Source organism: Lonchura striata, chromosome 1 (assembly GCF_046129695.1).
Source record: "Lonchura striata isolate bLonStr1 chromosome 1, bLonStr1.mat, whole genome shotgun sequence".
Taxonomy (NCBI): Eukaryota; Metazoa; Chordata; class Aves; order Passeriformes; family Estrildidae; genus Lonchura; species Lonchura striata.
Window position 1 is genome coordinate 22,007,586 of NC_134603.1, and position 15,538 is coordinate 22,023,123.

Genomic DNA, 15,538 nt, shown 5'->3' on the forward strand with positions numbered 1-15,538 from the left:
GGCACATTCCTAGGTTTATATATGATGTCATGCTAAGCAGCCCACAGCTGAACTTGCAAGTAGTATGAATGATTTTTCAATATATTAAGTATCTGATCTAATGCTAATTTTCTCTCTATAGGCTAACTGTGCTGGGAACAGGTGGCCCTGCTTTCAATTACGGAGGGCTAACATGCCAGTGTGAGGCCTGGATTAGTTCACCTTCTCACAGGGAATTTGCCTCGGTTGGGAATGGATTTATTATGGCTTCACACATGGAACGGAGCTCATGTCAGCTGAGGGCAGTGATACATCATATGATTCAAATTAACCTGCTGTGGACTGTTCCGCAGGGCTGATATTGTGTATTAAAATGACGACATTTTTAAAACAGCTTGAAAGAAACCAGGATTGCTGAAGTGCAATGGTTCCAATTTGTTCCAACTAATCTATCACCTGCTGGAGATATTATTCTAGAGGGTTTCTGGTAGCTGCTATTTTCCAGGTTTCTCCAAACCACTGACCTTGGTAATGGATACAATTGTTGCCTCTGCAAACAGTGGGGAAAAAGGGCTGGAGAGAGTGCCATGGTGCAGTTCTGATTATTCAGTTTTTCAGTTCATTTTTTATACCTGAGCCAAGATCCCCTGCTGTGCCCCTGGTCCCCAAATCATGTGTGGAGGGACTGGCATGGAAGAGAAACCCACCAGCTCCTCAGGTCTCACTTTATCTTTCAGTGGGACAAAACATTTCTTAGTTTATTTGGATATTGTCTTCTGCAGAAATTATTCATAAAGGTGAATTATCAAGGACCTCCATTACTTCACATCTAACCCAATGCCTTCCCAAGAAACTACTGCGGAAAGAGGACTTCAGTATAAAGCATCCATAATTTTTGTGTATAAGTATTTTAAGACAATTTTTATAAAGCTGTATGTCATAAACATGTTCTTGTATCATTTGCATCCAGAAAGACTACATCAAAGACAGCTTTTCTAGGTAAGAAAGGTGATTAAAAAAAATCCAGAAGAAGGACTACAAGGTAAAGACAAATTTTCAAAACCTATTAAAACAAGAGGGTCATATTTGTTCCTTACATAATTAATTATATCTAATGCTGAAGCAATAAACAGTTCACTTTTATGTATTAGTCAAAAATTAGATGTGCAATCCAGTAACAGACTGAATATAAAAGATAGAGGGTCATGTAAAATGATGCAAATGGAATTTAAAAAATTTTACATAATTAGTTTCTGTAAAAAGAGAATGGCTAGTCCTTTAATACATTGTGGGGTTAAAGTTGAGGTCTGTTCCCACAGGCCTGATGATGAATGCTTATTTCTCCTAGGATCCTATTACCTTAAATCTGGAAGAAATATAGTTTTTCTTTAGTTGCCAAAAAATGTACAAAATAATCAACTCATGTGGCAAGAAGTGCATTAATGTATCCTGCTATTCTCATTTAATTAGTGGTTTCCAAGTTTAGCTACTTGCTGTAGTTTTTTGATCTCCGAGCTAATATAGACTGACAACCTGGTTTCCTGTGTGGTGAAACCATACGATTTTTCTGCGGAACACCATCTACTTATCTACTTCAGCTGACAAACTATTTGCAAGGAGTACTGGTTTTATCTAACACAGCAAACATTGGCAACCACTTGCAGATTTTTTTCTGTTAACTGCTTGATAGTATTTTGCATTATAAAATATAGGCATGTTTGGTTTTTATATTTGAAATTTAACCTCAACATACCAACAATGTATTTTGAAAGAAAAAAGGCATTACAATTAAACCACTGAACTCTGAACACTTGAAATCAACACAGGAAACTATAGTTATCCCAACTGCATATCTTTGTCTGCATAGGCAGAGCTTTCAAAAATGTGCTGACTTTTCAGAGAAGTTGATCATCTGTAACCAACAGGCAGCACCTTCCAATATATTCAATGCATTTCAGCAATTTACTTACTACAGTTATAAACCACATATACATAAATGACCATGAAACACATACTGTGTCATTAAAAAATAGGTTACTTAGTAGCAGCATTCTTTGCCAGATATTCACCATAAAAGAATAGTCTTTAAGGCCTGCAACATAACTCTACTGCAGCGGTGCCTTTATTTATTCAATGTATTAGCTAAGTTGTCTCCCATCGGTACCTTTATTTATTCAAATGATTAGCTAAGCTGTCTCCCATCACACATACTGTTTGTTGATCTTGCAAGAGCTCTTGGGAGTTTTGCTGAGGTTCTTGTCCTCAAAGAACAATTGCCAGCTGAGCTAGGACCTGGTGGTGTAACACTTTCTCCAGGCCTGCTGATGGCCAAGCTACCTCACCCTGGAAGAAGCTGTGGTTAGGGGATTTCTCGTCCCACAGGGCAGTTAGTAACTCATTTTCCAGTAGCCTGCTGAGGAGCTGTCAGGCTCTTGTAACTCTCTGCATGTGCTGTTCTGATGCAATCACATGCAGAATGAGCCTTCCATTACTCATCCAATGAAACTTCCATCCCCCAAGGAAGGCTTCTTGGTAAAGGTTAGTTTATTTGAAGAGGATCCCATAGTGGTAACAGCTGAGGTTAGAAAAATCTGCAAGGGATGGTGGAGCTGCTCTGTTATACTACATTGGCAAACACTTCATTAAAATTCAGAGAAATTACCGTTGAGTCATGTGTAATGATAGTTCCAATTAGCAGCAAAAAGACGATGAAAAAAAGCCTTTTGGCTAACAGTAGATCCTGGAAGAAATCTCTGAAGTTTTAAATGTTTTGCAAGAATAAATAGATTGAAGATTATGATGCATTAATTTATGGTTTTCCAGTTCCCTATTCAGCAAAACACTATGGAGGGGAGAGATTTAACACTAATGCAAGATACATCTCAACTGCTGAGACTGGGGTGAACACTTACACTATTTGTGAATATATACTTTACAAGCTGGTGCCAACTTCCATGTTTTGCTAGGAATCTGTCCTACTGACAGGACAGCATCAGGGAAACACCCTCAGGTGTGAAATAAATTAAATATAAAGGCTGTGCCTGGAAACTACAGTGAGAACTTTGAGAGATGTGGAATACGCAAATGAAGGGTCTGGGAAATAGAAACCTGACAAACGTGGGGACAGAGGACATATAAGAACAGAAGGAAGGATAAGGACATATAAGAACTGGTCACTGAAGGATAAAAGAAAACTATTCTGGCAGCAGTGATCAAAAGGTCCCTGACAGTAGGTATCTTAACCCCTCCTGTGCTGTTCCTGATTAGACTGAAAAGCCATCATTACTATCAATGAACCATTTCTTAAATTAAATTAAGCCACTTAACCAATTAACCACTTTTTTCCTCAAATGGCAGCAGAACATGCAGTATGCCTGAAGATTCAAAGGCCTATTAATGTACCCAAATATGGATCAATATAACAAAAGCTCTGCATTGTCAAATGGTTTTAAAAGTCTTCACTGAAATTATGTCTTTAGATAGCTAGAAAACCAAAAAGAAAGGGGCAATTATGAGGTTGTTCACATGCTTTATTGTTTCCTTGAAACTTCTGCCTGTGTGCAAAAAAACATTTTTTCAAGCTACTTATACACAGTATTTATAGTCAGGAGTCAAATATGTGTGTCTCATTCACTGATTACTCAGTTTGATGGCTTGGACTTTGATATTCAGAATTGATTTCTGCTTCACCTGACAATAATATGAGCTGTGTTTCCAACATCAAATTTTATATTTTCAAGTACTTTGGAAAACTAAATGGTGTGTTTTAAATTGGTAACCTTAATAAAATGAGAAAACATTTAATGCACCTGTGCCTCAGTTATCTTCTGTGAAATGGCAAGGGCATAATATTCCATCATCCATGTGAGGGTTGTGCAGGTATATTAGAACTTCTGTAGTGCTCAGATACTACAGCTGTAAGGCATGCAAAGGAAATTCTGCTGCACATCCAGGATTAGATAGTGTACTGTAATACTGTGTGAAGAGGTAACTGAATGAACAGGAAAATCATGTACTCAAGAGCTGCTAACTAAATGGCTGATAACAGCTGTGCTGTGCGAAGTACGGATATTCAGGATAAAAAAAATAGGTTAAATAATTCAACAAACCATGCATATGAGAAAATGATTACTATGTATTTTCTAGCTTTCGCTATAATCTCAATTATTCTTCATTATTCTCAATTATTCTCAATGTAGCTATAAATACATACTTCACAAAATAGAGAATGCAATTTGCAAGAATTTCTGATGCTCTAGGAGTGGAATTTCAAGTCACATTATGTTATGCAAATGCTAACAAATCTCTACACTACACCACTTACATTAATTAAAGAAACACAGTATTACTAATTTTTTGATTTTACAATATCAGCACTTTGGGAGATTGGAATTCCCAGAGCCATGTATCCAGATTTCAAAAAACCCAAGAGAAGATGGCTTAGAAAAATCTTCAGAAACATTATAAAAGTCATCTTTTCTAAACACAACTGCAATAACATCTCAGTTTTCCAGGACTAGAGGCAGGTAGGCTTAATTCTGCTGGGAATTCGACAAACTCAGCCTTTCTAAACTTACTGTGGGAAGAAAATTAATAATTAAACCCTAAACCAATGACTGGTCCAGAACTGCCCATTCCCCAGTTTTCACTTTCATTCAGGGTAATCGCTGGAGGAATATTTCACATTCATGAGCAAGGAATACAATACATTTCTGATTTTCTGATATCACTGAGTCATAGAATAATTAGGGTTGAAAGGGACCTCAACGCTGATCTCCTTCAAACTCCCCTGCCATGGGAAGGGACACCTCCCATGAGAACAGGTTGCTCAGGGCCCCATCCTGTGTCCATGTGTGCATATCTAAAACCAAATTACATTAGAAAAGAATGATTAAAGTGCAACATTTACCTGGTCCATTAAGGAAGTCTTTAATTTGCACAGTGATAAGAGGAGGTGGAATACCACTTTTAGCATCTACCTCTCCTGCTACTGTCTGCAACCAAATCTTGCAATAATCCAGAGCTTCTGGTAGAGTCTTTCCAGGATCTACAGATGATAATCATCAAAGTCATTAATTATATTCCAGGAATATGCTATATTACAAAATGCTACATAGAAAATTGACTAGACAAAATTAGACTTTTAAATGTAATATGGTAAATATTATACCTAATATAACTTCACATAACATCTGCATTTACAGACAGATAGATGCATTTTTAGAATTATGCATGCACTCACAGGCAAGAGAACAAAGCCCTAATTACAAAAAATTTAGAAAACACACAGAAATACCAAGTAAAATATGAGTAAAATACATCAATAAAACAAGACAATTTCACACATTAACAAAACACACAATTTCAGCTTTAATTAATGATTAAGTAATGACACTTAAGGACTCCTTATAAGAGAATCTGTGCTCAAAAGCTGCTACTAGATGGTATTGTCATTGCTCAGTAGAGAAAATAATAATGGAAAGGTAAATTATAAAGGCAAAAAAACCAGAATGCTATGAGAGCTCAGGAAGAAAGCATGACAACAGTGCAGTTGTATCAGTCCCTTTGCAGCTTCACTCAGTAGTTAATCAGTTGCTGTTCTTGGGTACCACCTTGTTCCTTTGATCAGTCTGTAATACTACAGAAGTACATTAAATCCATCCAAGGGTTATTCTTGTCTTAATTTTCCACATATCAGACTTAATAAAAACAGTTGTGTAAAAAGGTTTTTTAATCTTTCGGGACTCATGACCTTCATTATGAGCATTCTCAATTCTGGCATTATGGTCTTAAATTATAAATTGTTTATTATCAAGTCTGCTATGTTAATCATTGAATGTCTCTCTCATCCTCAACTTAAGGAGATTTTCTTGAAGCTGTTCTCTCCTTTTCTGACAATTAAAAACTGCTATAATTGCTTTAATTTTTACAGAATTAATTCCTTTCAGGAACAGGATTTACATATTCACTGTTATAGTCAACATATGGTATTGTGGTATCACAGTCATATGTGGACTGGGTATATAAAGCCAGCTTTGGAATTTGTGTTTCTTGACCTTATCATGTGATTCATATAAAACTTGGCACACATAAACCCTTATGTGATTTCAAAGAACCTACTGAAACCAATTGATCATGACTTTAGATCTATATGGAAAAGATCAAAAGTTAGCACATTCTTTTGTTTTTATTTGATCAATTTTCAGGCAATGACTTTACAGCAGTATTTGTACTGTATGGCATATACATTACAGCTTTTTCTTCCCACTATTCCTGCCACACATTTATAAAGTCCGCTCTCAACAGTTATTTAAGAGCTGTCACTGCATACAACAGATTTGTATATTTTCTGTGAGAATTTTTACACTTCTATGATTCTTAACCCTTTTCTTTTAATTATAATAACCAGAGTGGTGTGGCACACTCCCTTTTCTATAGTAACTGTTTTAGGGAATATCTTGTTGTGTCTGGCATTTTTCTAGTATACTGAAAATACTACTGCTACTACTACTACTGTTATGCATCATCATCATCCTCTTTACCACCAAGGTACATATTTTTTCTGAAACACAGACTTGCAGCTGTTCTGAACAAGGGTCTCTGAGTTGGATCTATAAAATAATATTTTTTGCTGGTAGATCATCATAAACAGCTAACATTCTAATGTTTTTCAGAACATATAGTGTAAAGCACTGTAAAAATGACCAAATATTGCTCAATGAACATCACTGAATTGATTAAATCTATAATCTGTAAGTATTAATATAAACATTTAGGTGTACCACTATGGTACAAAACATTGCAATATGCCATTATATATTTTCATTTCTGGAAGAGATCATCACATACTGTATATAGCAACCTGTAGCTTCTATCAGCTTTTGAGAAAATCCACTACATTTAACCGAACACTTCTTTTCTAAAACACTTAGAGGTAGTCTTCTTATCCTAAGATGTGTTTATGTTATTAAATACCTAATAATTATTTCAAAGTTGTAGCTCTTTCAAGCAGAAAATATCTCTGATGAAAAGAACTTACACAGCAGAAAATCCCTGTGTGACATATTGCATTAACTACACAAACTGCCCTCAGGCTACTGAGAACTGCAGCATTTAAGCACAGAAGCAAAAAATAAAGCAACCACAGGACTCTCAGGAGATTTTTTTGCTCTGTCATGTCTCCAAGGAGTGCAGCACTGTCATCTCTTCTTCACCTGGCGCACTGTAGGACTGGGATATGTGAATAATAAGTGCTCCAAAATTTACATATTAGGAACACAACATGAAGAAACCTCAATGCACAAGTCCAACAAAATATATTACTTTTAACCCAGCACTGGTCTTGCTGAGTTCAAGCATTTTTTAAGTTCAAGTGAAAATGACCTAATTTTGGAAGCAGGAGTATTGCACTGACAATTTTGCATCAGAGCTAGTAATATCAAAGGGCCATGCAAAGAACCAGCTTGAGTTCTTCCAAGAGTTAATCTGGAACCTGGGTAACAGACTTGGCTGTCCAGCCAAATATGCCAGTTTTCCGTTTTTATGTAATGATAAGCTAAAATCAGAGGTTTCAAAATTGACTATGCTTGTGTATATCAGAAAATTGAGGGGAGTTCCAAATAAAATGTATGAGGGTAAGACAAATATATATCTCAAGGGTCAAACAACTAAAAGATGTGTATGCCTATTAAAATATCTTCTAAGGTAGAAAACAGCACATGCATTTTAATAGGATCAAGAATCAGGAAAGGAATAAAGCAATGTCAGTTATTCAATCCCTATGCCGAAATCACAGGAAACAGAAGCAACTGCATTAAAAAAAAGATTTTTAGAATGAAAAGTGAGGAGTTCATGATGAGAAGAGCTATTAGAAAAGGACTCTTGCCTCTCAAAGAAATGATGGAGGCATTCAGAATGTTTAAAAATACACTTGACAGAACACTATAAAATATACAATTGGGAACAATTATGCATCAGCAGGGAACTGGTTCTGAATAATGTATTATAATAGGTCATTTCCATTTCCATTTTCTAGGATTCTCCCAAAAATCAACACTTAAATTTGCAGTTATTTGTATAAAGAAAATGCTGGAGAAAACCCAGGGGATGCATATATAAGGAAAAGGAGAGGCTAGAATTACTCCACAGCAAGCCAAGATAGAGAAATGAAAGAACTGAGAAGTGAGGAGCAGTGAAGACGGCCAGAAATGTTATCCTCTACATAATGTGAAAAATTTGTCTGTGGCAGCAAAAGAAACAGTGAGACAACTATTAAAGATCAACAAAACTTTAAATCACAGGACTGTAATTTAAAATCTGTAAAACTGAGAAGGTGAAACCTTCAACAGATTCACATTTACCTTTCCTCCCTTCCTTCTAAAATTAAAAAAAAAAACAAACAAAAAACAAACTCAGACTTGAATTCAACCAAACATTCAAAGCCACTTTTAGCTTTGCTGAGATCCAGACCTCAGCTCCAAACGTCGCTTTGTGAAATATCTTCCTAAACTTGATTTGAATTTGCAAACTTTTGATTTCACTGCTATCCCCTCGGGTCTTCTGTTAACAGCAGACAGCAAACCCCAAACTTCTGAAGAAGCAGTAAGGGGAAAGGAAAAGAGGAAGGCAGGAGAAGCTTTGCATCTTGAAGATTTTCATTCTCCAAAATGTATCTCTCTTCCTCTTCGTAGCTGGCAGCCAGGCCAGCTATGGGTGCACAGGCTTTGATGGGGGGAGCTGAGGGAGCAGAGCCCCGCGGTCCGGGCAGGGGACAGGCCAGCGGGCGCGTGTGCGGCACGGAGGCTTGGCCCGCTCCGCTGGAACGCTACCCAGCCCAGCCGAGCACTGCAACGTGCTTTTACTTCAATGGATGAATCATATTTTGGTCTGCAGTCAATTTTAAAAGCCAGTATGATGCTGCAATCATCTCTGCATTTGAAACTCTGAAGTGGAGCGTTTGGTTTTGTTTTCAAAACGGTTTCCACTGGAATTTAAAGAACACAAGTGGAAAAACATTTCTGCTAGCATACTCACAAGTGCTGTGTCAGGAAGCTCAAAAATGAGCACTTACAGTAACCTGAGGAATGCACATTCCCAGGCCAATTTGGCTTTATGGGTGGGGGCTGCACTGCTCCCCTCTCATCCATGACTGCAGATGTGCAGGACATAAATATACCCAGAGGGGAACAGGTGACACCCCAGCAGAACTCCCTCAATGCCATGCTAGGAAACAGCCTTAAATCCTCTCTGTGCCATGTAGGGAGCACAGGCTGACACGGAGGCAGTGAATCAGACAGAGCCAGCCTGTGCTGCTTTTCATGCAAAAGCCTGGAAAAGGCTTTTTAGATCAGAGGTTACATGTGGTCTTAGCTACTGCATCTGCTCTTCATGGACCCCCTGCCATCAAAGGCGTGGGTGTCAAATAAAATAAAATAAAATAAAAATCAAGAATAATTCTGGATGCCCTCACAATGACTGTTTTTTGCAAATGAGTAGTTGGCGGAAGTTGAAGAAATTCCATGCATAACAGATATTCACTGAGAAATTTCTCTCCCTTGAAACAACCAAGCGCCACAACCTCCTCTTTGAAAGTAAACAAACAAACAAATAGAAAAAAGATTTTTCAAGAATGCCCAGAGCACAGTGGTCAGGAAATGAGGCAATTTTGTATCTGGATTACATTACCTGAAACAAAGCAAATAAAGATTTAAAAAAAATATTTATAAAAGCAGTTTATGAGATTACATTAAAAACAATTGCACCCACTTTTATTTAAGTAAAAATGGCCAAAACTCTGTTAGCAAAAACTAACAGTTAGCAGATGCCTTTTTGTTAAATATAGGATGAGAATTTAATAAACAAGAGTCATTTTACAGTATCTTTCAGTCTATTTTTACAGAATCTCACAAGTAAACTCAAGGAGCAACTAGTCATTTTAGTGCCACTTATTAAGGAGTTAAAATTTATTCCATTAATTTATTTACTTTGATTTTAAGTTCCTGTACCTTGCAGTAGATAATTGCAACCAAGCTGTGCAATTACAAAACACAAATGAAGAAATTTAGCACAGCCATAACAAAACTGAGTTAACATTGCAACAACCTAATAAGTCTTTTGCTTCTACAAATTGACTTTGTGGTGGAAGTGGTTGTAGAGAAGACTGAGGAAACACAACCATTGGATCTTAAGCTCCCAGGCAGGCAAATGCTCCCACAGACAGAGACTGGTCTGATGGAAATATGCTGCTACTGAATGATAATTAATAAACTAAGAATATTGAACTTTTAAATTGCCTATTTCCTCCTATTTAATTCTTAAGGTTTTATTTCTTTCATGTTTCAGAAATTAAGCTAGAAATAAATAACACAGCTAGTGTCAGAGGAGCCAAGTTCTTTGGATGAAATTTGGTGTTTCAGCCACTGTACAATGCTCTGTCTCACAAAGGGAGCGATAGTTTAATGTGCAAGATTGTGAATTTTATGCTCTATTCAAAACTAATAACAAAACTCTTGTCCCAAATAAAAAACATATGGCTTCATAACAGTATAAAATCTTCATTTCTGCATAATGTTCAAAGCAGTAAACCATCATGAAGCAGTAACCCTTAATTCTGTCACCAGCCTGGGACTAACTATTATTCTCTTTTATACAAAGGTTCATAAAATAGTCTGTCATCAAATAACCTATTAGAAGCATTTCTAAAGTCTAGAAAATATTTGTTGACTTACAGCTAAACAACATATTTCTTAGAAGTACACTACTGGGAGGTGAGGGATGAAACTAAATCCAGACTATCACCAGATTTTCTTTATCCTGAAGTTTCTTTTGTGGAACTTATGTAAACCAAAAATAAGACCTTCCTAATTTCTCAACAGAATTCTGCATTTGCTTCTGCTTTGCAAAAATTTGAAGTTTGTTTCAGAACTGTAGATCTTCTTCTTTTATAAAAGCTGTAAGAAATGGCACTTCACAAGACCTGATCTATGGCTGTTGAATGAACAGTATTCAAGTCTTCAGAATTTCACATCAAAATTGATAGAAACAATTTAAAAAACATTCCTAAAATACTCTTACATAGTGTATATGCTGTAAAACGCATAGAATACATTGAGTGATTTTAAATGGCAGAGATTTTATTAGCATGTATTGAATGTAATGTAAATATTTCATATATAGCTTAACTATGTAAGTTTAACCATATTAGTTTAAGTAATAAGAAAATATCCCCATAGGTTTAAAAAAAACTTTTTAACAGTGTAATCTGACTTTTGATCAGACAAGTCTCTATTTTTAAGCTGTGATAAAAATTTTCAATGTTACATGCTTGAAGTTTTGAGCTGCTGCTGTGCTGTTGCCTATCGCCATCACAGGACGAAGCACACAATATTTTCCAGGTCTATGACTTGGTTGTTTGTTTTTTTTTGCTTTAGTTTCAAGGGGAATATGCTTCCTCAGTTCTTATAATCCAGTTAAAATATATATTTAAAATTTATCTTATGATCTCTTCCCCATTCTGTATTAGATAATAGAGTTAGTTGTATGCATATGTATACACACAAGAGCAATCTGTTATAGAGGCTAACTGGAAATATGGTTTAGCAAAATTCACTGCAATTTAACCACCATTTATGCCTTTTTCCCACCCTCCAGTCCTTGATACACAGAGAAATATAGGAATATAGTGCATGTGTATTGTACAGAAGAAGAGAAACGAACATGGTTCTTTCAAATAAACTCTATATTGTTCTTCGTATGGACGATACAGCTCTTTCAGACAAACTGTCAGCAAATAGTCACAATGTCAAGAAAAGTTGATGTGATCAATGAAATCAACCACAGCAGAGCAAAAAATGCCACAGAGCTCCTTATTCTGTATTATATGATACGCAATATATAGAGTGTGTGTAATATGTACACACACACACACACACATATATATAACAAATAGAGTTCATGGCTATTTTCCCTCTAATACATATTAGAAATGAAAAATAGAAATTTCCAAAACTAACATGTTACTATATCAGTATGACAACATTAATCCTGAATGATGTGATTACCAGCACAGCAGGTCATCCTAAACAAGAGGCAATAAAAACTATACTACCTCTTTTGCTGAGTGAATTAGTGTATAATTGGAAGTGTGCCTTAATTTTATTAACTTATTAATAATATTTAGGACAGTATTTTTAGGTACTAGCACTTTGGCAACCACCTCTCAAACTCTTTTGAGAAGAGCGCTACTGCTTTGGCAGCAAGCACAGGATTCTGTGTGATGCTTATTTACTGCCCACAAAGGCAGCAGGATGACAGCAGGACTTCTGCCTTCACATAATGTCTGAGTCCTACCTTCACAATTCTTTACATTTGCCTGATATGGAAACATCAGCCAAAGAAAAGGGTAAGACCTGTGTTTGGCTAATCTTTGGTCTCCCAATGAGCAATCTATGGTGACTGAGGAGCTCTCAGGCTGTATGCTCCTACTATCTTTATTATTTAGACTTCTTGCCATGCTTCTGTGCTCTCTGATGCTTTTTCAGTCTATAAGATGATTTTATTACAGCTTGTGTTTTGTAGAATTGCTGCCATAGACATGAAGATGGTGAAAGACTTCAGGAGTTAATTGTAGAAGCAGAATGGACAGAACTTTGCCCAGTTCATTGGTTGCAGCAGCTTGAACCAAGGACACGCTTGAATGCCTCAGACATGAGAAATGAAGAAGTCCTATTGCATCTTTCCAAAGTACTAACTTAATGAAGATGTGGTCTTAGACCTACTCCAAGCTTCCTTCAAGCTTTGCTTTGTGAATTCTCTTCACATTAATTGCTGTGATTACTCCATTTTACACAGTATGTATGAAATACACAGGAGAATCTGGAGTCAATCAAATTTATGACACAAATATGTTTTGTTCAAGGCAGGACAGAACAGGAACAGCAGAGAAACATTAAAACAGAAGAAGGATTAATAAAACATAGCAGAGAACAAATCTCCCTGTTTTAAGTATCTTTTCTTTCACTGCCTAATCTTTCTCACTGTTCAACCCCTCTTAAAAGTTCTACTACAATTGAGATTTCTGAGAACAGTTAAGATGGCATTTTTAGTCTTTTGCGTAAGCACATTATGTTAATGCTAATTTTCAAAAGATGCAGTCTTATTCAGCAAAGATTTGGTAAAGCTGCACAGAAAAGGATACTACTTTTCTCAACTGATGTGCTGGGAATATTGTCAAGGAAAAACTTGCAATACCTACAGCTCTCATTCAGGAAACAATCTGAAATGCCACATTATTCTGGCTGTATGTTCACCTGGAACTCTGCATACTCAGTTATACTTTTTGGGGTAATACTCCATAATGATATATTTAATGAGTAATTATGCCTTGTACTAACTGCTAGACAAATGAATTGCAATCATTTGATTTCTCTCTTCAGCAGTACAGATAAGGCAGAAAAAGAATATTTCAGAATATTTTCTACTGCAGCTATTTTGACATCTTTCATTACAAACTCTGCATATGGAATTAAAAAAATAATTTTTTAGGTAATGGAATTTGGTGCAAAACCCTATTGCTCAATTGAATGAAAATTTAAAATACATGACATCACTTGATACTATTTATTTTTTTTACAGCTTATGTCCAAAACACCAGGTGATTCTACAGTGTTTACATTTTATTGGTAGGCTGGCATCATAGGAAAATATTGTGACATTCAGTCATTAAAAATGGTCTTCATGAAATTACCTTGGCCTACAACCTTTACTTAGAAAACTTTGCAAAGTTACAGCAATGCAACAATTCCTGTCACAATCTGGGAATGAGAAAGCAATAGTAAGAAACAGGAAGAGCTGGTTGCTAAAAGGTTATCTAAACTAATTTCAAACATTTTACACACTTAACTTGATTCAGCTGTGAGGTATAATCCTAAAAATAGGTATATTTAGTGACTGATATTTAAAGATGTCCTGAAGTTATCTCAGTTGTTCACCACCACCCTCTGTAACTCCGAGATGCGCAAACATTTTCACGGTTATAACCAGGAGTGGATGTTAAATGCTCTTACCTGTACACTTGTAGTCTGAGGCCACCCCTTTAAGGCCAGCGTCGAACACTGATATTTCTACTTTTTGCTTTCTGTGGTGGCAGCTGAGGAGCACAGAGGGCTGTGACACAACCAGGTAGAGGAATGGCTGCAGCTCTATGTCCCCAGCTCCCCTGCGCCCAGGCTGCCGCACAATGGTTATGCCCAGGGCTTGTCGAGCAGATGATCTCGTGGAAGCGTGCAGACTTTCCAGGGACAGGAGACCTGCTTTTCTGCCAGCAGACAGGGGAGCATTACTGTTCAAAAGATCATCTGCTGTGACAGAAGAGATGCACGGCTGACTGGGCTTCTTGGTATCATGGCTGCTGCCTGAGACTGTTTCTGGAAGGTTCAAGGAGCTTTTACTTATCTTCTCACCATCTTTCTGATCTTGCACTGATTTTGATTTAGGTGAGGTAGTGCATGAGTACGTCATCAATGAGATTCGACTTGCTGTAATAAAAATGTCAAAGGGAATGAAGTTGAGATTTTTCACGATGGAAGACTGGCGGGAAGGACGGGCAATGCGGTGCTGGCTGGTGCCACTGTGCTGCTCGATCTGAATGATTCTGATCTTAACACTGTCGCTGCCAATTCCACTGTCCTGTGCCCCGCTATAACGGGAAGAAGTCTCAACTGTTCCTCCATCAGCCACATCCATCTTCTTCTGTTCTTGCTTGGAAACCTGCAAAGGAAAATGTTATATTGACTTCTGATATCCATATTCCAACTATTTCCACTTCAGTCACAGCAAAAAATCACTACATAAACATGATGTCAAAAGAGAGAATTTTAAAAAACGAATCTTCCAAGTTAACTTTAACAGAGTAATCACTCATAAAAACACAGCAGGTGTCTGTTCCAATGAAATGATGATTCACAATAGCTGAAGAGCCAAAAAAAGTAAAAGAGAAAAAAAACCCCAAGGAGTAAGAATTTCTAGGCTTAGAAAACATTTTAAAAAATTAAACTCTTCATTTAAAAAACTCTAAAGAATTTATAAAAAATTTATAGATTAATATAAACCCATATATCTGTGAAATAATGTATTGTAAATAAAAGCCTAATTAGAATTGTTTTCCAATGTTGAGCACTGATGCTCAAAAAGTCACCTTTGCCACTAAAATTTTGTACTGTAAGTAGATGAAATAGAACATAATAATAATCCACTAGACAATCATAAAAAGACTAAATGGAAATTATAATCTAAAATGTATTGAAAAATATATCGTAGAAAAATATTTTTCTTAAGAGTCATGGAAGGCAGCTGACTTATATAAAACACTAAAGTTAAAGGAAACATCAAAGCTATCTAAAGACTATCTTTAGAGGTGAGGGGAATGAGTTCTTAGTTCACCAAGGCCACATAGGGTATTGACATTCATAGGGAATGAGACATGAGAAATCATTGCATATAGAAATATTTCAAAAAGGAAACATACAACACTGACAAACAAAAAGAGTAACAGCAAAATAAA

The 15,538-nt window shown here is 36.4% G+C and overlaps 1 protein-coding gene across 4 annotated transcripts in view; it reads right to left on the reverse strand.

The window, feature by feature from the left end:
- VPS13B (vacuolar protein sorting 13 homolog B) overlaps window positions 1-15,538 on the reverse strand; it is a 434,787-nt gene that overhangs the window by 102,120 nt on the left and 317,129 nt on the right. For all 4 annotated transcript variants that reach the window (XM_021529420.2, XM_021529422.2, XM_021529419.2 and 1 more), the window contains exons 34-35: window positions 14,043-14,745; window positions 4,889-5,026 (exon numbers count right to left, since the gene is read on the reverse strand). In XM_021529420.2, the coding sequence (XP_021385095.2) occupies window positions 4,889-5,026; window positions 14,043-14,745 (841 nt within the window). The remainder of the gene's footprint in view (window positions 1-4,888; window positions 5,027-14,042; window positions 14,746-15,538) is intronic.